This window comes from Xylaria bambusicola (genome assembly GCF_022495145.1).
Source record: "Xylaria bambusicola strain CBS 139988 unplaced genomic scaffold F5B22scaffold_27, whole genome shotgun sequence".
In the NCBI taxonomy this organism is placed as follows: domain Eukaryota; kingdom Fungi; phylum Ascomycota; class Sordariomycetes; order Xylariales; family Xylariaceae; genus Xylaria; species Xylaria bambusicola.
The window spans coordinates 491,204-513,135 of NW_025953580.1; the positions used below are offsets into that span (position 1 = coordinate 491,204).

General features: G+C 48.0%; 7 protein-coding genes across 7 annotated transcripts; 4 read left to right on the plus strand and 3 right to left on the minus strand.

Moving 5' to 3' along the window:
* Positions 1-3,569: 3,569 nt before the first annotated feature.
* Positions 3,570-4,426, plus strand: F5B22DRAFT_234684 (uncharacterized protein). The gene is made up of 2 exons (XM_047969888.1): positions 3,570-3,651; positions 3,739-4,426. The coding sequence occupies exon 2, from the start codon at positions 4,028-4,030 to the stop codon at positions 4,409-4,411; it is 384 nt and encodes a 127-aa protein (XP_047829899.1). The 5' UTR covers positions 3,570-3,651; positions 3,739-4,027; the 3' UTR covers positions 4,412-4,426.
* Positions 4,427-5,886: 1,460 nt separating this feature from the next.
* Positions 5,887-7,444, minus strand: F5B22DRAFT_234867 (carbohydrate esterase family 3 protein). The gene is made up of 4 exons (XM_047969890.1): positions 7,230-7,444; positions 6,859-7,166; positions 6,709-6,790; positions 5,887-6,580 (listed from the first exon to the last, which is right to left on the minus strand). Exons 1-4 carry the CDS (start codon positions 7,288-7,290, stop codon positions 6,213-6,215), a joined length of 819 nt encoding a protein of 272 aa, XP_047829900.1. The 5' UTR covers positions 7,291-7,444; the 3' UTR covers positions 5,887-6,212.
* A 617-nt stretch (positions 7,445-8,061) lies between these two features.
* On the minus strand, positions 8,062-10,004 carry F5B22DRAFT_234907 (acyl-CoA N-acyltransferase). Its single transcript, XM_047969892.1, has 3 exons — positions 9,587-10,004; positions 9,099-9,534; positions 8,062-8,898 (listed from the first exon to the last, which is right to left on the minus strand). The coding sequence occupies exons 1-3, from the start codon at positions 9,674-9,676 to the stop codon at positions 8,639-8,641; spliced, it is 786 nt and encodes a 261-aa protein (XP_047829901.1). The 5' UTR covers positions 9,677-10,004; the 3' UTR covers positions 8,062-8,638.
* F5B22DRAFT_234906 (ubiquinone biosynthesis protein COQ7) lies at positions 10,005-11,346 on the minus strand. Its single transcript, XM_047969891.1, has 2 exons — positions 10,957-11,346; positions 10,005-10,866 (listed from the first exon to the last, which is right to left on the minus strand). Exons 1-2 carry the CDS (start codon positions 11,245-11,247, stop codon positions 10,333-10,335), a joined length of 825 nt encoding a protein of 274 aa, XP_047829902.1. The 5' UTR covers positions 11,248-11,346; the 3' UTR covers positions 10,005-10,332.
* A 202-nt stretch (positions 11,347-11,548) lies between these two features.
* Positions 11,549-14,686, plus strand: F5B22DRAFT_234769 (uncharacterized protein). The gene is made up of 4 exons (XM_047969889.1): positions 11,549-12,027; positions 12,352-13,133; positions 13,186-13,325; positions 13,375-14,686. Exons 1-4 carry the CDS (start codon positions 11,831-11,833, stop codon positions 14,104-14,106), a joined length of 1,851 nt encoding a protein of 616 aa, XP_047829903.1. The 5' UTR covers positions 11,549-11,830; the 3' UTR covers positions 14,107-14,686.
* Positions 14,687-15,407: 721 nt separating this feature from the next.
* On the plus strand, positions 15,408-17,409 carry F5B22DRAFT_647639 (uncharacterized protein; the record flags this gene model as incomplete). Its single annotated transcript, XM_047978905.1, has 4 exons — positions 15,408-15,630; positions 15,689-16,086; positions 16,244-16,718; positions 16,865-17,409. 4 exons carry the CDS (start codon positions 15,408-15,410, stop codon positions 17,407-17,409), a joined length of 1,641 nt encoding a protein of 546 aa, XP_047829904.1.
* A 1,416-nt stretch (positions 17,410-18,825) lies between these two features.
* Positions 18,826-21,926, plus strand: F5B22DRAFT_235186 (uncharacterized protein). The gene is made up of 2 exons (XM_047969894.1): positions 18,826-19,310; positions 19,549-21,926. The coding sequence occupies exons 1-2, from the start codon at positions 19,116-19,118 to the stop codon at positions 21,547-21,549; spliced, it is 2,196 nt and encodes a 731-aa protein (XP_047829905.1). The 5' UTR covers positions 18,826-19,115; the 3' UTR covers positions 21,550-21,926.
* The last annotated feature ends 6 nt before the right edge of the window (positions 21,927-21,932 follow it).

Consider the following 21,932-nt stretch of genomic DNA (forward strand, 5'->3'; position numbering starts at 1 on the left):
ATGTTTGATAAACAAGGACCTAGGCACTCGTGTCTTTTGTTGGTATAGAGAGATGAAGGGTTTAATTTCTGTTATCCTGACCTGGCCGCTCTATCGCATCTAATGGGCTCCCAGGTTGGAGTCATTCGCCAGAGGAAAAGAAAAAGGCGAAGGTAGTGAGAATTATTGTATACCTAGTAGACAAACGAATCCGTATATTATTCACTCTCCCACCAGAACTCATTACTTTCACATTTGAAAAGCCTTCCAAGGAACATACACAACGAAATAGTATAGGGAAGATTACCGTTACTAAACCTTTTCATAGATAAGCTGACTTCTATTTGTTCATATTTTATTTTTACTGATTAAATGTTTTAGTTATAAAGTGTTAGGCCTATAAAAGTTAATAAAACTGGAATTGCCCGTTAAAAGTACCGGTTGCTATATGGTTCTTAAGTAGCTTACCCATATTTAAATTGTTGAAATATTTATCCTTTTATTCTCCAATCATCTTGGTAACTATATAAACATTCAACCCGAAAATTAATAGCTGTAAGATCCCCTTAAATTATATTAGAAACTTAAAAAAACACATCTTACCTTCATATATACACCACTTGATGAAGCACTGTTGTAGTCTCCTGGAAAACACCGTCCAAGGGTTGATTCGCCTATCATGTCCTGACTTGCGTTTATTAAACTACATCACATTCTTCAAAAATTTCAACCCTTGTGGTTGCAGTACAATCATTCTTGTTGTGCGAAGACTTATTTAAATTTCCGTGCCAAGGCCTGAACCATGTACACAGAGCCTCTTTGTCTGTAGCCCTATGATTGTAACACCTCTGGCACAGTTTGTGATGTTGGTTTACAAGTAGCCTTAAATAACACGGTTAAGAAACTTTACTCTCGATGATTCTGTGAACTTCGAACGTCCGTAATGGGCAACGTCATATTAGAAGGATCATGGGTGTTGGGACTGGAATTGGAAAAAAAGATGAAGTGTATACAGTGAGAAAGAGTCCAATGCCCTCACACCTGATAATAGACTTCGCGGAACAATGGAAGCCTTACTGTCTGCCTGAACTCCCAATACGATCCGTGACCGCAGGCGAAATTCCGCCAGAAAAAGATTCACGATGGACACTAGATATGGTACTGGGGGACATGCCCGCTATCGATCATTGTCGCAACATTCGTGACCGATAAGCCCACCCACCACCTAAAGACCCAGCCCCTCAACAACCCACTTAATCGCGACGCGTTTCCCAGCCACCTTCTTTTTTCAACTATAAAGATCTCAACAACCATACAACCTCTGTTTCTACAACCTATACCATTTTAATCATTTTTTTCTTAGCTATTTAAAATGGCTAGCCTTACCGTTTAATTATATATAATATATACAATTATTATAATTAAAAATAATATAAATATATATAAAGCGTTAATTGTTTATAAGGTTAATAAATTATATATATAATGCTATTTAAACTATATACCTATTAAAAAAGAAGCTTTTAAAGTCCAATAAGCCCTTTTAAAGGTTTAAAAAGAGTTATTAATTAATTAAACTAATATATAATGCATCTCCCACTTGACCTGGCCACCCAATTAACCTGGCCACCCCCTTAGCCTATATAAAAAACGTCGGTGCATTAATCACGTGATAATTTAATAACTCTACAAATATTGGTCGTATAAAATGATAAAATACACCGTTAGATTCGTAATAAAAAGAGCTATTCAACGGTACCCTTTACTAACTTTTACGATTTATATTCGCGGAGTTATTAAGTAATACGCTAAAGTAGTTATGGTGGCTGGCCTGGTGACCCACCTGGGGCCTGAGGCCCAAATGGCCACACTGCCACGCGTATCGCAATCACCACGTGACCATCGCTTCGCTGTGCGCACTAAAATACTTTGCCATACTTTTTATACTTAGAATATTTCCTCCGTTCTCCATCTCACAATAAATATACAGATGGTACCCCAATATGAGCCTTGTCTCGTACGTGACACTCCAATCGTGACAAAAGTAAGCATTAAATTAATCCTTGCTTAACGCCCCTTTAGCGTATTGCTTAATATCTCGCTTAATAAATTTTATAAAAAATAGTAAAAAATACTGTTGGATTCCTCTTTAAACAAGGGATTTAAAGGTATTAATTATTAAATCATCCAATTAATATTTATAAAGTTATTATAGATTGAAATAATAGGATTTTATATAATTTATTAAGGTGGCCTGGTTAATTGGGTGGCCAGGTTAAGTGGGAGATGCATTATATTTAAAACCTTAGTTATAATATCAAGTATTAAAAAAGAGTTTACTTAAGTTATGGGTCCTAGCCTTTAGGCTGGCCGTACAGGTGTATTGTAGTGGTTTAGCTAGTGGCCTATGCGTACGCTAGTCTACCAGCCTTCCGTAGCGTATATAGCCTGTTTGATGAAGCAAGTCATCCTTTACTTCGTCACCATACGACACTGCACATTGCGCCCGTCGTGACATGGCACTATTAGGTTAACTAGGGGGTGTTGCCATCAGCTTACATATTGACCCTACCAATAGCAAGACGCAGGTACAGTACGTAATTATTAGAGAAACGGTGGGTACAGTTGCCCAGATGATTACATGTGGTGCTAATTAGTCACCTCCAATGTGTTCTTTTATTCTACGCTTGTTCTAGCCCAATTTATCATCGTCATGACTCAACTACGTATGTAGCAGGTAGTAGAGGCCCAATTCACATAGCAAGCCCTACAATGTTGGTGTATCATTACGAAGGCAAGTGAATGAAAGCGGTGCATAAGGTATCAACGAGTAAGGCAACACGTTAATTATATCAGATGGTACTTGAATCGAATATCTTAAAAAATATCCATGATATCGAGAAACAGTGATCGTCAAACGCAGTAAATTATTTATGTATAGATAGATAACTATATACTTACTCGCAGTGGAGCTTTAATTACCGAGTTATGTGGCCCGACTCGTCTCGCTCGAAGCAAAACGGCAAGTACTTATGTTTACATCCATCTACAAACCCTTTGGCTGTAAGTACCTCTGCAGGTATATGTAGATCTTATCCTAGCACGTGGTGCAGCAGAAATCTAAGTTTTCGAGATCGTGATCTGATTCCAAGAATTTGGGACGCGAGGGGTAGCGCAAGGCATCTTTCAAAAGATCCACATCCTATCACTGTAATTTAATTTATTTGTTGCACCTCCATGACGAAGTTATTTGGCAGCAAGAAACACGAGGCATTTTATCAGGCCTCCTGAAATTTACTGGTGTCTCCTGTTGCCCTGATCTCTTGGTTGCAATTTTCCAGGCTGCGGGTATCTATTACCTTGTGACGAAGTTATTGCCATTTACCCGAGACGCCAAGCAGGTCCTTGGGCCGGCGGAGAGCGACCGAACGCCATCCATGCCTAAATACCCAAATTAGGGCCGCCACGATATGATAGAATGACTAGAACTTCCCATACAGGCTAGAAAAGCACTGTTGCTCGTGGGGTTGGAATCCTAAAGCTTACCGTCGTCTTCAAAATGACTTGTACCCCATCGATTCAGTGGAAGATGGTCTGGTTCTAGGACAGCATACACGAGTCACCACTTGGTCACTGGACAGGTAACCGATTAATACTGTGGACCTCGGCTTTGTCAGTTCAGTGTCCATGTTGGCATTCAAAAATTGTTTAAATGACAACCTAATCTCGCTGACTATGGCTGGCCTTTGCTATTTTCAGTTTACAGAATACTCATATTCTTTGAACTATATACCTACGGGTATTTGTCCGACGTACTAGGTATTAGCCTTGAGAATCGGGCCTTCGAGTTACGTTTGCAATCTGGCGAACAAACTCTTTTGATCTCCTAAGCAACCACGCATTGTTACATCTTCTCTCACCATTTAATCAATTATTTACTCCAGATCGGTCTTACCTGGCGATTTTCAAACCCAAATTTCAGTCTTCAGTCTTCATACGTCCGCCTGTTCACAAGACATCCGGAGTTAATTGGCTCTGGACCCTCCCAATGTCGACAACGATCCTTAGTACTCACCCGAGGCTTCTAACAGAGTTGGATCTAAAGATCATGAGCGTATCCCAACATTCGCTGGATTTTTGCCAAGCGAACGGTTCGGTGGTATTAGGGGGTAACAAGAGCATCGGTGACGATGTACTTCAGGCGCTAGAAGTTGCGCGAGACAGCCCAGAAGCCGCTGGCCACGGAGCCATTGGTGACCTGCTCGAATCGACCCTCGCCAGCATCTGGAACAAGATATTGGCAGATGAATCCAAGTATATTATGTCGAGGGATGAATTCGCCATCTTCAACTTTTTCCAGGACCGGTTTCGAAACAACCCGATAGCAATGACGGCGCGTAAGCGGTACTGGGACAATCTAAGTGTCCCCTGACTTAGCTGAGAAAGCGGGAGAGAAGCACTGTCAAAATATCCATCGAGTTCGAGCTCGAATGGGAGATAGATCCAGAACGTACAGCGCAGAAGGCTGGCACTTCGGACAAGGACAACTCTTGTCCCGCGACTTAAGGATAATACCATAATTTATGCACACTTGTCTAACCACATTGCCGGCGTGGTTGGCGAAGGACCGGGAGGGATGAGACTTAGGCAAACATAAGTGGTACTGGCCACTGTACTGGCCATCCTTTCCTATGCCGGTGACTCGGAAATCCGGCACCCCCTCAAACTGGCACGACATCTAATGGAAACAAGTTGAACGGTTAGCAGGGCATGTTAGCCAAGGAGCGCTAGATTACAGCAAAGCGTGAGACACAACACCGCGGCTAAGGTACATAGCAGCTCCGAGTTAGGCAATTAATTTTTAAGGTTTAAGTTCGCGGCGGTGTGTGTCTTAGAGCCATTGATCGAGCATCTAGCGTGCCGGCTACGTGTCATTCCGCAGGGCTATTGAACTCAGAACTTACAATGTAATGGTTTAGGTGTTCGGTGGAGTTATACGCTTACTAGTATTGCATGGATGTCATAGCCAATCAGACACCCTACGTACCTTCTAGGACCTGCTTTTAGTGATAATTGAGTATGTCCATAAGTCCATTCTAGGTCGTAAGTATGTGTATGTGCTTTGTTATTGCACGTGGCCCGGGAATGCTACACCATGTCTACCCCTTGAAGAGTTAGCTTGATACTAGGTAAGTAGTCAGTCAGTCCGTTGGATCAAGGTAATCCTTACTCGTGTTAGGAACAGCTTCGGACATCTCGAGGTTAAACATATTCGCTCGGTGGTCCACAAGCTAGGAGAGGTATATGGGAATATAAGCCACCCCTATCGGGAGAATTTACCAGATGTCGGGGAAAGGAGGCAGCACTGGCTCGGGACTTTGATTTGATTTGAGTTTCCATAGGACTCTTATGTAAGAGGCTGCGCCTGTTCCGTGTCAGATTCAGTATCCTCAGTCTCCAATAACATCCTACTAGCCACATTACACCACGGCTTACAGTGGAACAACACAGGTATTCCAGTGCTCCCGTGAGTGAATTATCTTAGCATGCACCTTCCCACGTTAAATGCTCCGGGTTGGGTCAGTTTCCCAGGGAATCTAATTGGTAACGGAGGCCGATAGAGCTAAATGATTTCTCTTATCCCATTGTCTTGACCTTGCTTTATATTCTGATCTAATATGTCTGGCACGATTGTATGTTTCTTTTGCGCACTATAAAGAAGTCAAAGGAGTCGGCTCCAAGTTGCAATCACTAGTGTTGGCAAGTTAAAGAAATGTTGAAAATCAATATTATCTATAGCTCCTTTGTTTCCTGTACCTCTCTTCCCCTTGACACCCAGGTGCTGGGTCTACTATCCATCAGCAGAATACCGAGAGTGGATGCCTCTAAATCATATCATCATATTTTCACTGATCGCGCAGCTCTTATAGCAGCCTATTGTGTGTATGTATGGTTCTTTAAATGTCATCCGTAGTTGAGGCTATTCAGCCCGGGACATGGTCAGTTGACTTGCCCAGTTTGTCAAAGAGAACAGACTGTTCTTTCGTGCATGTGCGTTCCAGACTGTGGAAGTACTGACATAAAGACCGATGCATTCCAAAGGTGAAGATGAATTAAAGTTAGTTTAGGAGGCGTGTATCATTCAATTCGTCAAAAAGGGTCAGTCGCCAACTCTAAAACCTTACCAAAGAACATGTACTCGAACACGTTATATACATGAAACATACTCATATCTAGCCATAGACCCCCCGATCAGGAACACCGCCTGCATTCCCAGAGATCGCTTCTTTCGTCTGTAGAAACCCTGCCTTATCAGCCTCCTTAATCCCTTCAAACCATATGTCCGCCATCTTCGCGTATCCCGCCTCATTTGGGTGTATGCCGTCTACTAGTTCGGCGGTTGTCGGCCCATCGGGAGGTTGCATGTCGACAAGCACAATCCTTCGACCATTTGCTCTTTGAGCGGCCGCCACATCCTTGAATTGGCTATTAAGGTCCTCGACACATTCCTGCTTCTCTTCATCTGACCTGACTAAAAGTGTCGACAAGATGATCGTGGCACGAGGTGAGCCTTTGTACACATCGTCCAAAAGGGCTGACACTGTACTGCTGGGTCAGCTAATTCCCTTCTGATAGTTTGCGAGGCCTGTAAGATCGAAAATACACGACTCGTTCTACAAGCATATCATGGCCTCAATTATTCTAGTGCTCGTGGGAGGTTCTACTTACTGCGCTTCCCTGCATTCGTAAGATCCACGTTCCCACTGCAATCGTTTGTGCCAACGTTAATCAAAACCACATTTGGTTTATACTATGAACCATAAGGTTAGCCATAATGTTATCCGAGAATAGTTGTTGATGCCTCTTGCGAATACCTACCTTAGGCGCTGCCGTCTGTGCTTTTGTACGGACCTGGCTTATCACATAGCCAGGCCATCCTTCAACATCATTATCTTCCATTGTGCCATTGCGACGGCTTCCGACCATATTCACGGGATTCCCGTACTCGACGATCTGGTCTCGGAGGAATTCGCGATATCCGTTACCATCGTGGGACGTAAGGCCGTACGAGATAGAGGCTCCAAGGGGCATGATACGAAGCCAGATGCCCTTCGCGAACCCTGGGCTGGTGCGCCGAGGAGTGAGCAGGTCATCATTCTCATGAATAGGCACTGCGATAGTAATGCCTGTAATGGACGTGAGCTTCATGAATTCCTCTCTTTTCAGATTTCGGGGAGGTATCAACTTACCCTGCATCAGTGCCGCAGCACAAATCAATATGCGACAGACGCGTATCGTTGGTAAAAACATAGTGAACTAGTAAACACTGAAAACTTGAAATGACGAATAGCCAAAACTCGGGCAAAGGAAGCCCAGATCGTAGGACCTAGTGAGAGATGATATTCACAATAAGAAACAATGAATAGTTGAGCCACATGCCATAGCCTTTGTCTATCTTCCCATTCTTCCTCAAACTTTGCAGTTGCTCTATTTATAGTGCAATTTAAGAGAACAAACAAAACCGCGTTTCAACCGTACCTTGCTGTGTCCACGAGGCTAAATGTCACGTTCCGTCGTGTACCCAACGTGAGCCTGCTCAGGAACCTGGAAAGCTTATCTCATTTAAGCTTCAACTTCGGCACATGGACATCGGGAGCGAACCAGCGCAGTAGAATGTAGGGGAGCGCTGCCATATTGACGGAATGCGCATCTGACGGCCTGTCTCGGTCCATGGTCAGGCGTCCACCGCCGGTAACAATGTAAGTAGTCGTATGGACTGACGTAGCATTGGTCTCGGTATGCGTGGTCGGCCTCGATGCGACGCGCCGGGGAATAAATGAGATCATTTTGTTGCTTTTTTGCCGGGGAATTTCAATATAACGTACTCCACTTGACCTGGGGTTTGCGCTGGCATCTGTCTAAGGCATTGTTTCGGAGAGCGCCAGATGCTCCCTGGATCTGGTAGTTTCATGCGGTACTTAATATTTTCGGGACCTTGCTTGGTCTAGAATTCAGAAAGCAGGGTGGGTATGAAGCAAGGATATTGTCGTCGCATTTGTTCACAAGATCCCAGCACACCACCTGGCCTGCATGACAAGAGCGAGCGCGGTCCAATACGACGCTGCGGTCCAGTCAGTTGGAGACGCAACCGCCGCGTTGTCTCGACCACATATATGTAAGCGTTGGACTGACCCCATGGCCGCCAGCAGTTAATCAGCTGTTAATTTACTTGGTGGATATCTTGAACAAGGAGACCTCCTGTAGAGCTAGATGGAGAGTCGCCGGGGTTGGGAATGGTGGAGCTGACCTAGTCACTGCGGCAAGTGGTATGGGGCAAGGGATGATGATGAGATTGGAGAGGGATGTGAATGATGGGAACACCTGGAATGCAAGCCGTTGAAGACGTGCCTGTCATCACAATTCGAGGAAGGGAATCAAGAGCATAAAACTAGGAGAACATGTGGGAATTCCGGGAGCCTAAGTCAATTGGCATTGGAAGTTGAACAAAATTTCACCAGGTGTGGTGTAATGTACGAAAGGCAGAATCTCTGTCACACCCATGTAGATGCCCAGTATCGATTGAACTAACAGAATTTTCGAAGAGGAGATGAGCTAGAACGGTTATACTATCGGGTACGATGAAACTGGCTCTCGGCCCTTACAACTTTTGAGGCTCTCGGATCATTATGGAAAGCTTGTATAAGCCCTTCATCCTGCCGCTAGTTAACGCCCCAATGTCAAACTCTTTGACCTCTACCGTTCGGAATCCTAGCTTCTCGTAGACGGGGCGGCCCCCGGGTGTAGCCTCCAGGTAGCATTGCAGGCCTGCGGTGTCAGCCACGGCCAGCATCGGGGTCAATAGTGCCTTAGCAGCGCCGCGGCGATGATACTTGGGGGACGTGCAGAGCAGTGAGAGGCCTGTTGTAGTCATATAATTAATTAGTGGTGGTGAGTGGATAAGGTGTTTCAGGTACAGGAGAAGGGAAAAGAAAAAAAGAAAACGAAAAGACAAACAGACAAACAGACAGACGGATAGATAGATAGATAGATAGATAGAAAGAAACATGGCCTAGGGGGATGAGCATTGATAGATGAGAAGAAGAATGGCATCGGCGCACCCAGCATTTCCTCGGCATTCCACTTCTTTGACAAGCTCGACAAGGCGGAGAAAAAACATCGGCAGAGTTCTTGGTCCGAGCCCCTTGGTCCAGCCATTGTGCTCGCGACTGTGGGTTCTGTCTCCTCGACTGGAGCAGTCGTCGGTGTTGTGGCAGTCGGCTCCTCGGTATTATTCTCCGCAGCCACATGTGAGACACCGAGAGCCGAATTGCTGTCTACCCATTCGCCAAACTGGGCGTCAAAACCCTTGGGGATGTCCCATCGCGCGAAGGCGACGATGTCTTTCGCTTTGTTGTCGACGACATGATAGTGGCGAACGCTGCGATTGGCCATTTTCCTTTCAATACGATCGCGAAGCCAGTCTCTCATGGCTTCGCGGTCGGGTGACCACCAATATGTGTTACCCGGGTCTGTTGCGAATGACTGAAAGTACACCTGAGAGTGTGTCAATGTCTACACAATGCTTGAGACTTGGTGGATTTTATACCTCTGAGAGAGCGTCAATATCGGCCACTGTCGGGCGTGAAATAGTGAAAGAAGGGTCCAGACCGGCTGGCGAGACGAACGGTAAAGTCATTTCTTTATTCTACACTGCACGATGACCTCGTAGAGTTCATGCAACTCCTAGGGGACTGAAATATAGGTCTAGGATTGGATCCCTATTAAATCAACCTGAACTAGGTCCTCGTTCTCTGTCTTGCCGAAGTTCAAATTGAGACTATAAGGGCAATGCTGGGAAACCTGAAGCTCGGACCGTGATAAGTCATAATGTGGGTATATAAAAGGAATAAGTAGCTAACACCTCGCGACTGCTGTGGGCTCCGCATCCTACTTCGTCGTCAAGCGCCGGTGACTCTTACGGCCAGAAGAAGAAAAAGGGAATAAGGAGAAAAAAAAAGAAAAGGAAACGATTACAATACCACCTGGGCGCTAAATTACGAAACTAGCAATCTTTACTTTCTAAGGTCTTATTGTGTAATTTAATCATTCATTCATTTTATTCTTTCTTTACATCAGGTTGACTGTTCTGCCTGACGAGTCTTCTATGGACCCCTGGCATCTTAGAATTACTGTGCACTGATATTGCTTGGCGGTCCGGGAACTCGGAGACGCAATTACACAACTACTTGTTCATCTTCACTTGAAAGACGTCGCTAACATAATGATTTCTCTCGCAGTCGTAGTCGTTTAGCTTTCTGTCATCAACGACATTAGTAATTATGCTGACACCAACTACACCCTCTCGCTGGTCCAGATTGCGCCTCGGCATCCAGCGCGGATTACACTGGTGAGTAACCAATATGGCCGTGCTGCCTTGGCGTCGTGCTCAACTGCATGGTCTAGATGCTCAAGTTCCTCGTCACGTATCCTTCTGAGAGTCGTGATGAGCTCCCGGAACTCGTCCCCCACTTCGTAGCCCTCAGCCTCCCATTGCTCGAAGATCTCGAGTAGATTCCGGATCTGGTTGTTGTAGTGCTCTCCAATCTCGGTCTCGACAGCCTCGGTACACGCCATGGCTGCCTCACGCCCCATCATGGCGGTGGACCAACCAAGTCCTGTGGCCATCATGGACCAGAGGGGGTACAGAGCGGTGGGACGCACGCGATGTTTCGTTATTAACGAATTGAATGTCCTCAAGTGGCCAGCCTCTTGTTCGTACATGTGCGCCATCAGGGGTCGGAGGTGGGGGTGTGCGTTCACGAGCGGAGGTGTCTGTGCCGTGTAGATGAGGGTCGCTGCCAATTCGCCGGTTTGGTTGACGCGGAGCTATGGAGAGAGAACAAGATGGGAGCATCAGCATGTGAAGCGACTCTAGTGGGAAGACAGGCGGCATAGCTAGGTGATGTCGGAGCTCACCGCAGAAGAGAGGAAATCACGCTGTTCCCTGGTCAGTGGCTTCCTAGGTTTGGAATCTGGGGAGCTTGAGGAGCCGGTTGGGCTTGTCTTGGTTGCAGGGTGCCGTGAAGTATTCCTTGAAGCATTCCTTGAAGCATTCCTTGAAGCATTCCTTGAAGCATTCCTTGAAGGAGTGGTCGTGGAAATGGGCTGTTGGCGCGGCGCGGGGATGGCAGCTGATAGGAAGTCGCATTTAACAGAGCTTTGAGTGTGAGGGCGCACCATGCGCAATAGAGCTCTGCACGGAGGCATTGCTCCTGGGTAGCGTTGGGCAGATCAAGGGAGAAGAAAAGAAGCAACACAGCAAGTGTATAGGGTATTACTGATGTATATCTGTTTCTAGATAGAACGTGGCTAGAAAGGCGACGATATGGTGTGTGATGCGTTGCCACATTCAATGTTGATATAGGTAGGTAGGCATATACATAGCACCTACCCAAAGAATGAACCATGTACATATCAAGTATTACTTACCTAGATAGGTTAGATCCGATAAGGCCCAGCAGCACTGTCGCAGGGTGCTCAATCAATGTCTGCCAAGATTTTAGTATGCTTGTTTGCTGAGACAAGGTAGATAGATGCCTGTGGTAGGTACAAAGCACTCGACTACCTAGTTCCGAGTCGGGAGTCGACTACCATCCAAATACTTTCATCCTGCCATCATCGCATTCCCTCTCCTAGTCAAGTGCAACTTCACTATTCATCTGAAGAAGAGCCTGAAGAAAAGCCCGGCTCAACAAGTCGAACCAGCCGTCCCTAGCTGCTTCCTATTCCCAGCGCGCGTCTTGTGCAGCCATACCCGAGTCCGCAGCCCGAAATCCACATCACTAACGCCATGGCCGATGTCGATGACGAGTTCCTTGCCCTTGTTGGCGGCGACGATGCGTCCGACGAAGAAGCCGAAGATTTGAGTCAAAGCCGACCCGTGTCTGAATCCCCCGAGCCTGGCGCAAGGCAGAGTAAAGGCACATCGGCAGCTAAGCCGCGCCCGAGGCAGCAACGTGACTCTGATGACGAGGAAGAAGGCGAGGCGTGAGTATTACGCATTTCCCTACAATATCACCAGTGCAGGGTGCATCGCAACAGGGTTGGGCAACTATAGCCTTCCTTTTCCTTTGACCGCGATCTGTCACCCACCTACCTCCCTACCTCCCTACCTTCCCATCCTCTTTGATACGTGTTTCTGTTTTCTCTCAACTCCGACCATCATAATATTTTTGTCGTTGCTGCACTCTGAATGTATCTACATTCTGTTGCTACATTCTTGCTCCTTATACACTCAGGTTCTTTTCTCGAACATGCTCGAAAGGACTCATGAAGCACAATCATTAACATGGAACCCGGCCATTCATATAGATCTTCAGCTGCTGCCTCTCCCGCATCCGATGCATCAGCCCCAATGGATGAGTCTGACTCGGAATCCGATTCATTCCCAGCCAGTAATGCTGCGAACAGTAAGCTGGAGGATGAGGGAGAACTCAAGTACCCCGTTGAAGGTATATACGCCAGCGAAACCGAGAAGGAGGAAATCCTTGCTATGCCAGAACTCGAGCGAGAGCAATTGATTGCAAGGCGCCAAGAGGAGATTGACCGTGAGCGGCAAAACACTCTTCTTCGTAGACTCCTGCAAGTGAACAAACAAGAGAGCAGCCAGTCTGCGAAGAAGCGTAAAGCCGGCACCGCAGAACTTGAGGATGGCCAACGCAAGACGTCGCGCCAACGTACTAAGATTGGTGGTTCTAAAGTGGGAGAGACTAGCGCTGGTATCGCATCCCTTCGTCGCGCTCGAGCGGAAAAGTCAGACCGCCAGCGGCGCAGAGAAGAGGACCGCGAGCGCAACAAGGGCAAATCGTCGACGCGGGATGGTGCGCAAGACGACGATGACGATGCGCACAGCGATGTCGAATGGTCTAGCAACTACGGTCGCAAACTGTCCAGATCGGCAACGCCTGAGAAAAAGGATGCCCCTCTCGCTGATCTGCGTGACTTCGAACGAGTCCGTCTTAGCCGCAGCCGCTTCGCGGAGGTCTGTTTCTATCCTGGCTTCGAGGATGCTATCACTGGTTGCTACTGCCGAGTCGCAATGGGTCCAAACCGCGATACAGGTGAGACGGAATATCAGATGGGTGTTATCAAAGGTACGTGTTGTCGCTTTGGCAGATATGTCCCTTGGCTCATGCTGCATTGTAGGATTCACACAAAATCGGCCTTATGCTATGCAAGGTATGAATCAGCAAAGCTTTGTCACAGATCAATATGCTAGAATAGCTTTTGGCAAAACCGTGAGGGAGTATCCTTTTATCTCTTGCTCTGACTCGCCCTTCACTGAGGTAAAGCATGCTCATCGCCTTTCCTTTATTTCTGGCTAACGACGTCCAGTTGGAGTGCCAGCGCTTGCAGAAGGCTTGTCAAGATGACGGGGTCCCATTCCCTAAAAAGGCTCAAGTTGATGCCAAGATAGACGACATCAACGCCCTACGAAATCGGACATGGACCGAAAGGGAGGTCAGCGATAGACTCTCACGTATGCAAAGTTTGAATAAAAAGTACGACTCGTCCGAGCGCAATCGCTTGCTCAATAAGTTAGAGCAGGCCAAAGAACAGGGCGACGAGAAAAGAATTACGGAGTTACAGCAACAGCTGGATAGGTTGGAAGTGCCCAAGTTGGCCTTTAGGACAAGCTTATTACCGAACAAGAAGTCGGCCACACCCTCGACACCGTCACAGCAAGACCGGCTGGCACAGCTTAACATGCAGAGACGTCGGGATAATGCAGAAGCTGTCCGCAGGGCGCAGATCATGGAGCGAGCGAAGGTACGCAAGACAGAGACTCGGGTAGTCAAAGGCGGAGAGACCGATGAGGATACCCGCCGACAGCTGAACTCGAACACTAATCAACCCAACGACAACGAATCTTCGGCGCCTGGTGATGGGGTACACTTGAGCAGTTCTCCTGCAAAACCAGCCCTGCTCCCTCATCTGCAGAAACTGCAGCTCCAGCACCACCAAGCTGGGAAGGACAAGAAGGGAATCCCCCAGATCCATCGACCTCTTGTCGACGACGATATTATTGCATCTCTAGATTTAGACATTGACGTGGATATTGACTAGATTTCATGTCAAGGAGGGACAAGGGAAAGAGGATACTAAATGTGTCACCCTTAGCTGACGGCTCAACCTGGCAGATCTCTGACCGGCGTCCTGTGGGTAATCGCGACCTATACTAGTATACCCAAGCTTGAAGCTACTCGTGGGGGGTGGGGTCCATTATATTTCAATAAAGTATTGTCTAATTCACGGCTATCTGGCTCGGGGCTTTGGTGCTTACACGTCATGATGATTTGGCCATCAAAGTGTAAAGGTGAAGCTGTATACCATACCCGATGTCTTAGAGAAACGATCTCTACTTGAAGACTTGCGACCCAACAGAACTATCAGAGACATATCCAAGATTGCTCTGTCACGTACAATTATCCGTTTCCAAATGAGGTATCGACCTTGCTAGAGTCCATGGGCAGACATGGGCATACATACCTACATCCTAAGACAATGATCTTTTGCAGGCGTTCAATCCTCCAGCATTGCGTATACCTACATAAGTACGCATATGTATGTATTTTGGGTACCTAGGTATACATACGAAGTAGTAGGTATGTAAGTACAGTACCTAATAAATGTATTTGGCCGCTAGACAGGATTGAATGTCCTGGTTCCGTTATGTTTCCGTTTTAGGCAAATCACTGATGTCATGGAGCCGACCCACGACACAGCTTCAACCACTCACGAGCTTCGGATTACAAGCTTGGAAGCTTGGACACTGCTTGGACTTAGCTACCTAGTCGATGAGAGATGAGAGCACTGGTTGGTGTTTCGACTGCAAGAACAGGCACGCATTCGTGTCCAAGCGGCCTCACACAATCATCGCTACACGAGCACGGCACGAGCACGCAACCCATCCTCGCCATCATGTGTCGCAATGTACCTGCCGTATACCATGATGTGGGTCTATCAACTGCCCTCCCCCGCAACTCAAGTACATGTAGGTACCTAAGATATTATACCATCCCACCATCATCTCTCATCAAGCCTGTCGCAGTGTTTCGTTTCTTTGCAACCGTTTGCCGGCTCTTCCTACCCCTCATCAGCTTTTGTACTGTCTGTATCCGTCATTGGTCATCAGCTGTCTTTCTTACAAATTGCTCCGAGTTTGCAATCCGCGTTCGTAAAGACCTCTCCTTTAATTGCCCAGAGCGCCATCGTTCTATCAGCCTATGAATCCCGCCAGAGGACTCCTATCCTCCATTTTAAGCCTCAGAGTGCCCCGGTCTCTGGTACACGCCAGGTCTTGCTTGACAAATCCCCCAGTTCACCTAAGCCCACCTGCTATCGCTTCCGCTTCTTTTAGCAGAGCCATGTCTGAGTATAAGCTCAAGAACGTGTCGTCGCCGCTGGCCCTGCAGCCTGGCGAGAAGAGGGAGGTCGAGGTCGAAGGCCTTGATGGAGCCAAGATCCTGCTTCTCAACGCTGGTGGAGATCAAATCCACGCTGTCGGGCCCAAGTGCACACATTACGGCGCCCCCCTCGTCAACGGCGTCCTGACCAAGTCCGGACGTCTTGTCTGCCCTTGGCACGGAGGTGAGTCTTACGCCCGTCCTGCTCCCTTAAGACCCCTCTGACCACTTGTATGGAACAGCTTGTTTCAATGCCAAAACCGGCGACGTCGAGGATGCACCCGCTCTAGACGCGCTCACAGCCTTTAGTGTTGTCGAAAAGGATGGTGCTGTTTACGTGCGAGGTGAAGAAGCCGCCATCAAGTCCGGGCGAAGAAAACCTAACGTTAGATGCCGCGTGAGCAACACTTCTGAAACTGACAAAGTCATCGTCGTCGGCGGTGGTAGCGGAGCCATCGGCACTGTAGAGGGTTTAAGAGCTGGTGGTTTCTCTGGTCCCATTACGGTCATAACTAAAGAGGGTTACCTGCCCATTGACAGGACTAAGCTCTCCAAAGCTTTGCTTACCGATGTCAACAAGGCTCAGTGGAGAGATGCCGAGTTCTTCAAATCCGCATCCATCGACTTTGTCGAGGACGAGGTTAGTCCGCTTCCCCCTTCCCGCTTTCCCCTCACCCACAACTTCGCTTAGGCACACAAGATGGCTTGTCCAAGTGTCTTCAGACCTAGTACTTGTACCTACGTCCAGCTGCTCTACCCGTGAAAAGACAGACCCGACTCATTCAAATCTCCACTAGGTCACCGATCTCGACATCAGCCGCAAGTCTATCAGGACAAAGAGCGGCGCGCAGCATATATACGGAAAACTTGTCCTAGCTACCGGCGGCACTCCCCGCAATCTTCCCTTGCAAGGATTCAAGGTGCTCGAAAATATCTTCACCTTAAGAACTTTGCATGATACCAAAAGCATTGTGGATGCCATTGGAGAGAAGGGCAAGAACATTGTTATTGTTGGAAGCAGCTTTATCGGAATGGAGGTTGCGAACGCTACAGCCGCGGACAACACAGTATCCATCATCGGCATGGAAAGTGCACCCCTCGAGAGGGTGTTAGGTAAGGAGGTCGGCGCAGGTCTACAAAAAGGGTTCGAAGCGAAAGGGGTTAAATTTTATATGTCAGCTGGTGTCGACAAGGCCGAACCGTCGGCATCGAATCCTTCTAAAGTCGGGTCGGTTTCATTGAAGGATGGCACTAAGCTTGATGCCGATATAGGTTAGTCCCCTGAGTCATTGATTTATTCCCTTCAGAAGGTTCTCTCTCTCTCTCTCTCGATTTTAACGCTCCTGCTTGCTTCCAAAATTCGTGTCGATTTCTTATGTTTTCTGGCAATCACTGACTTCAACACGTCAACTTTGCAGTGATCTTGGGCGTTGGTGTTGCGCCGGCTACGGAGTATTTGAAAGAGAACAAAGTGGTCCGGCTTGAACAGGACGGGTCGTTGAAGACGGACGACAACTTCCTCGTCGCGGGGCTCAAGGACGTCTATGCGATCGGTGATATCGCAACCTATCCTTACAATGGGCCGGGTGGGCAGGGCAACTATACCAGAATCGAGCACTGGGACGTAGCACAAAACCAAGGTCGTTCTGTGGCGAAGCACATCATTAACCCGTCTGTCACACCTCAATTCTTCACTCCCGTGTTTTGGAGTGCCCTTACGGGCCAGCTGCGCTACTGCGGCAACACGGTGAACGGGTGGGACGATGTCGTTCTCCAAGGGAATCCAGCGGAGAGCAAGTTTGTTGCCTACTACTGCAAGGGTTCAGCTGTCGTGGCGGTTGCCAGCATGGGCAAGGACCCGGCTATGACCAAATCAGCAGAATTGATGAGAGAAGGGGCGATGCCTACGAAGGAACAACTCCAAAAAGGCCTAGACATTCTAGATGTGTCACTAGTAGCCTGATAACGAGAACGTCGTCAAAACTTAGAATAGGTGATTTGAGGGAGGGGAACGTGGTAAATGAACGAAAGATAGGAAGATATGGGCAGTAATTTACTAAAGCGGGCTCTACTTGGGCATGCCAACACACTTACAACATGCACAGGTGACCAATGGCGGCGGCCATGACCAACTTCCTACTTTCACCGACTTGATCACGCTTACTCGGCGGTGCATTCTGTATGAAATGTAGCACGTACCTATTTGTATTATTATCTGTATGTGTGTGGGTGAGAGATACTGCGTACATAGGATCTGTATGCTGTGAGGCGTTGCCACCCCCGTTTGACAACTCCGGCCCCTCACCCCAGCAGAAGAAGAAGAAGAAGGGCAGAGCAGACAGGGGAGGGTGGCTGGGAGTGGGAACGCGAACACCTTTTACCTTTTTAGTTGATGCGAGTGTGAGCTGTCCCTGGCGCTAAATAGGAAACTTGTGCTACGGTAGTCTACAAGGAGGTTCGATAAACGTCAAATGGCCGGGTACGCGACAACCTTGGAAGTTGACAACAAAGCTGCATTGTGCATATACCTACCTACACACATTGGACGTGATGTGAAGGTACTGTATGTAGATACTTAAAGGTTAAGCCATCTCTTCGTCGCCCCTCTCTCTCCTCTTTCCATCTCCTCGTATCCCTTTCTTCCATTTCCTCGTTCTTGACATTATACCCCCTCGCCTCGACCATTGCCAGCCTACGGTGTATTTCATTCCATTCTCTCGCCGGACAGCCATGATCGATCGTTGTCTAAGACTGTGTGAAGCATTGTCTTGCCGGCCAAGTCGGGGGTGGGTAGTGACAACTTGGACTTCAATTGTGCTGGGGGTAGATAGCCCATCTTAGGCGGCTATCTACCTAGGTAGGTACATACTACCCAAGGTGCCTACATAGTACATATGTATGTAGGTAGGTAGGTACCTACTTACCTATGTACCTAACTACCTACTACTGTGTAGGTAAGTACATATGTCAGTGCACAGTAGGTAAAAAAAAAAACCCGCCCATTACTTACAGTGTGGTACACGACGCGAGATCCCTAGGACCCCTTGATCATCGCATCCCTACCTACCTCGAGCAGAGCTGGACATAGTTTACATCACGAGCAGCATTCTCCTTCTCACCACCCAAGGCCTCAATCTTGAGGAAGAGGGTCTGGGAGATACAGACAGACAGCCCGGACTGAGACAGCGTCCAAGTGATTTCATTATCCGACATCACAGCGTGTGTACTGAAGACTTTTGTCATGTAAACAATCCAAATTAACCGAGATTGGTCGGATTGCTAGTAACAGTACTACCACCAACCATCACCACAACAGCAGCAGCAGCAGCAGCATTTGGATACAATCTTCAGTGTCACCAGTCTCAATCCCACCCTCATAGTTATCATCAGTATTATTATTATTATCATCATCATCATCATCATCATCATCATCATCATCATATCGTCGCCGCCGCCGCGACTGTTAACAAGTCACCCTTAACATATTCATTCGCCTTTTCTTCGTTGAGGGCCCCAAGGTTATATCCCTCAAAATTCCTCTTTGCTGCTACTTTCTGCTTGAGACATGGTACGGTAGTATAATCTTGCGCATCTCAGCATGCTGCTACTCGTTGATTTAATCTCGTCTATGCGCATCCCACACACCTCAGCTCCTCCATTGCTGCCATCATGGCTGATCCCCAGCCGCTCATGTCCACCGTCAACGGCAAGTCCGGCGCCATCTCTTCTCAGCTTGCCACGACCCTTGGCACCTCACCATTGAAGTGCTGTTGTGGCTCTCTCGAGTGCGTGTTTCTGAGACACAATAATGCCATTCTCGACAACGTCGAAAAAGATGTTCACCAAGCCGCCCGCATGGGTCAGGTACGTTATATCCGTCTTCTCCCCCCCCACTTTCTGCTCCTTTCCCTGACGTCTACTGTTGCTGTGCCTCTGCCACTTTGGAGACGGCGTATAAATGACTCTGCATGCTTCATGACTGTCTGTCATCGATCCACATTCCTCGGCTCCTTGGCCCCAGCACTACAATCTCACAGGCACCGACGGTATAGCACAGAGAGAACAATGAGAACACACGCTAAGTTTGAGATCCATTTTTCAGGCGCTTCTTGCTCGTCATGAGTCTTATATGGCAGATGCTGAACGCGACCGAAATGAACTGACTGCTCGTATCGAGCAGCTCGAGGGAGACAACAAGGCACTCGAGGCCATGAATTCGAAAATGATTGCAGAGAACAGGGATCTTGTGGACCAGCTCGAAGCCCTCAACACGACCATCACTGATTCCGAGGCCCATATAAAATCGTTAGAGGCCACCCTGCTGTCGTCTCAGCAGACCATTCGGCGACTGGAAGCCGATACTACCCGCGCAGAGGCTCTGGAGCGACAGATTGCATCCCTGGAGGAAGAACAGGCTGAGCTACAGGGCACTTTGTGTTTGTCGCGCGAGGAAGCCAGATCGGCAACATCGAGATGGAAGCGAGCAGAGAGGGGTATCAATAACCTCCAGGAACAGCTAGAACGCATAGAGAGAGAGGCAAAAGAAGAACGGGAACATCATGTCGAGATGATGAACCGGATCGAAAGACAGCGCGACATGGAGAAAGAGTTAAATATGGCAGCCGGACGGTTAAAGGGTGCTGCTGCTGCCAAGTCAATCAATCCCGGAGGGAACAATGTTGTTGGCCATTTTGTTCGCGATTTGCTCCAGGATAATGCTAATTTGCAGTATGCTATTGCTGAGCTCCGGGAATTGCTTCTCACCTCGAACGACGAGATACAGGCGCTTCGAAATCAGCTGGAGTGTCACCAACCTCTTGCAGATGATGAAGACAGCACAATGCCGACATTGAGTGCTGAGCTTGACGTGAAAAATTCGCATGCTCAGGAACCAAGGTCGCCAACGAAAGTGTCACAGGAGTTACATATTCATCACCATTATCATGTCTCAACACCCAAACCAGAAGTTAGAAAGGCCAGAAAAAAGCGTCTAGGGCTTACGACTGGTACTGTTCCGTCACCGGCTCTCTGCCATTCAAACACTCCAACACATGGGTTGATGATGAGGCACTCGTCAGCCCCCCATTCCCGGAAGAATTCGATACGTTCAAACCGTTGGTCATCAATCTCTGAACAACCATCTGAATTAACGCTTTCGTCCACACCAAGTTCGCCTCGCTCAAATTACAGAAGCTCCGTGTTTGATCCACCAGCTGGGTCGTTCCCAGAATCGCCCACGTCGAGTGTCGACCCGATGTCCCCGGATTGGCGACCTGCACATAGGAAACAGGTCTCTGGCATGTCTGCGCGAAGTTTCCAAGTGCCGACATGTTTTCCTTTCGGCCCCGCTCCGCCGACCATCGCACATCCTATCGTAGAAGAGTCGTCGGACGGCACCGAAATTCCAACAGAGATAATATCAACGATGGACACCTCGGTTACTGACGACGAGGCTTCTTTGCGAAGCCTTGGCGCAGCTAATGACGGTTACCCTCCGAGCCCTAGCGAAACAACAGACTCTGACTATCCACCCAACACAAGATACCTTCGTCGGACCTTGTCCCACGAGTCCATTGTATCACTATCAGGTGGCCTTGATATCCACACGTTACGATCAAGACCTAGTCAACTTACAATAGGGCAACTCGGGTCTGCCTCGTCTGTAACAGGAAGCAGCATTGTCACTGCGCGTCCAATGTTGTCAGTAAGCGGCAGTAAAAGAAGCAGCGCTCTCTTACGAGACAGTTTTGGGTCGTTTCCCGTGGGTAGTCTGCGATCTCACTCTTCCGATGCGTCTTCACAGCAGCAGCAACCGCAACGAGATGAATCATCGAAGCTGGGTAAATGGGTTGGTTGGCGGCTGTGGGGAGGCAGCGAGATCAGTGCTAGTACCGACAGCTCACAACGTAGCGTCTCTGCACAACCCGTGATAGAGAAAGATGCCGCAAAGACCTCAAGCCGCCCGCCCGGTGTTAACCAACCTGGCTCCATCCCTGGGTTTTCCGAGTATCTCGCTGCTTCTGCCAAGAAGAAAGCCCCGGCTATCAAAACAACACCAGATGTTGTAGACTCTGAAGCATTGAGAGAAGGTCTAAGCGAATAATGATGACAGCGGCAATTACACCGATAGTACGTATTACAACAGGCCGAACTCAGAATACAGCGTTACACACAGTCACATGTAGCAGGCCCTCTTGTTGGATATTGCTTTCCTCTATTCCCATCGTACATTCCTATCAGGCCTCTTACGGGCCAGCGGGCATCACAACTGCAATTTCTAGAAAGAATTGTTCAACATGGGTGCCAATCTGTCTAAGGCCGAATCTGAGCATTCTTGCGCAACGGCTAGCACTCTGTGATATGCCGATGCGCGCCCAACTTTGAAGACAGGTTATTGGAAGATTTCGATATTGATCACAAGGAGATCCTTTACAGTTTCCAGGGAGAAGTCAAGCGGCCTGGCATATTTGTTCTTGTCACTCGACG

What these genes read in the sequence shown, in the direction of transcription:
- F5B22DRAFT_234907 (XM_047969892.1), bottom strand. Translation starts at nt 9,676, where the DNA reads ATGACTTTACCGTTCGTCTCGCCAGCCGGTCTGGACCCTTCTTTCACT. An exon ending in ATATTGACGCTCTCTCAGAG is followed by an intron (nt 9,535 to 9,586) that starts GTATAAAATCCA and finishes ACACACTCTCAG; the next exon opens with GTGTACTTTCAGTCATTCGC. An exon ending in GAATGCCGAGGAAATGCTGG is followed by an intron (nt 8,899 to 9,098) that starts GTGCGCCGATGC and finishes TGACTACAACAG; the next exon opens with GCCTCTCACTGCTCTGCACG.
- F5B22DRAFT_234867 (XM_047969890.1), bottom strand. Translation starts at nt 7,290, where the DNA reads ATGTTTTTACCAACGATACGCGTCTGTCGCATATTGATTTGTGCTGCG. An exon ending in CACAGACGGCAGCGCCTAAG is followed by an intron (nt 6,791 to 6,858) that starts GTAGGTATTCGC and finishes TATGGTTCATAG; the next exon opens with TATAAACCAAATGTGGTTTT. An exon ending in TACGAATGCAGGGAAGCGCA is followed by an intron (nt 6,581 to 6,708) that starts GTAAGTAGAACC and finishes CCAGCAGTACAG; the next exon opens with TGTCAGCCCTTTTGGACGAT.
- F5B22DRAFT_235186 (XM_047969894.1), top strand. Translation starts at nt 19,116, where the DNA reads ATGGCTGATCCCCAGCCGCTCATGTCCACCGTCAACGGCAAGTCCGGC. An exon ending in AAGCCGCCCGCATGGGTCAG is followed by an intron (nt 19,311 to 19,548) that starts GTACGTTATATC and finishes TCCATTTTTCAG; the next exon opens with GCGCTTCTTGCTCGTCATGA.
- F5B22DRAFT_234769 (XM_047969889.1), top strand. Translation starts at nt 11,831, where the DNA reads ATGGCCGATGTCGATGACGAGTTCCTTGCCCTTGTTGGCGGCGACGAT. An exon ending in TCAGATGGGTGTTATCAAAG is followed by an intron (nt 13,134 to 13,185) that starts GTACGTGTTGTC and finishes GCTGCATTGTAG; the next exon opens with GATTCACACAAAATCGGCCT. An exon ending in CTGACTCGCCCTTCACTGAG is followed by an intron (nt 13,326 to 13,374) that starts GTAAAGCATGCT and finishes AACGACGTCCAG; the next exon opens with TTGGAGTGCCAGCGCTTGCA.
- F5B22DRAFT_234684 (XM_047969888.1), top strand. Translation starts at nt 4,028, where the DNA reads ATGTCGACAACGATCCTTAGTACTCACCCGAGGCTTCTAACAGAGTTG.
- F5B22DRAFT_234906 (XM_047969891.1), bottom strand. Translation starts at nt 11,247, where the DNA reads ATGCCTCCGTGCAGAGCTCTATTGCGCATGGTGCGCCCTCACACTCAA. An exon ending in GTGATTTCCTCTCTTCTGCG is followed by an intron (nt 10,867 to 10,956) that starts GTGAGCTCCGAC and finishes CTCTCTCCATAG; the next exon opens with CTCCGCGTCAACCAAACCGG.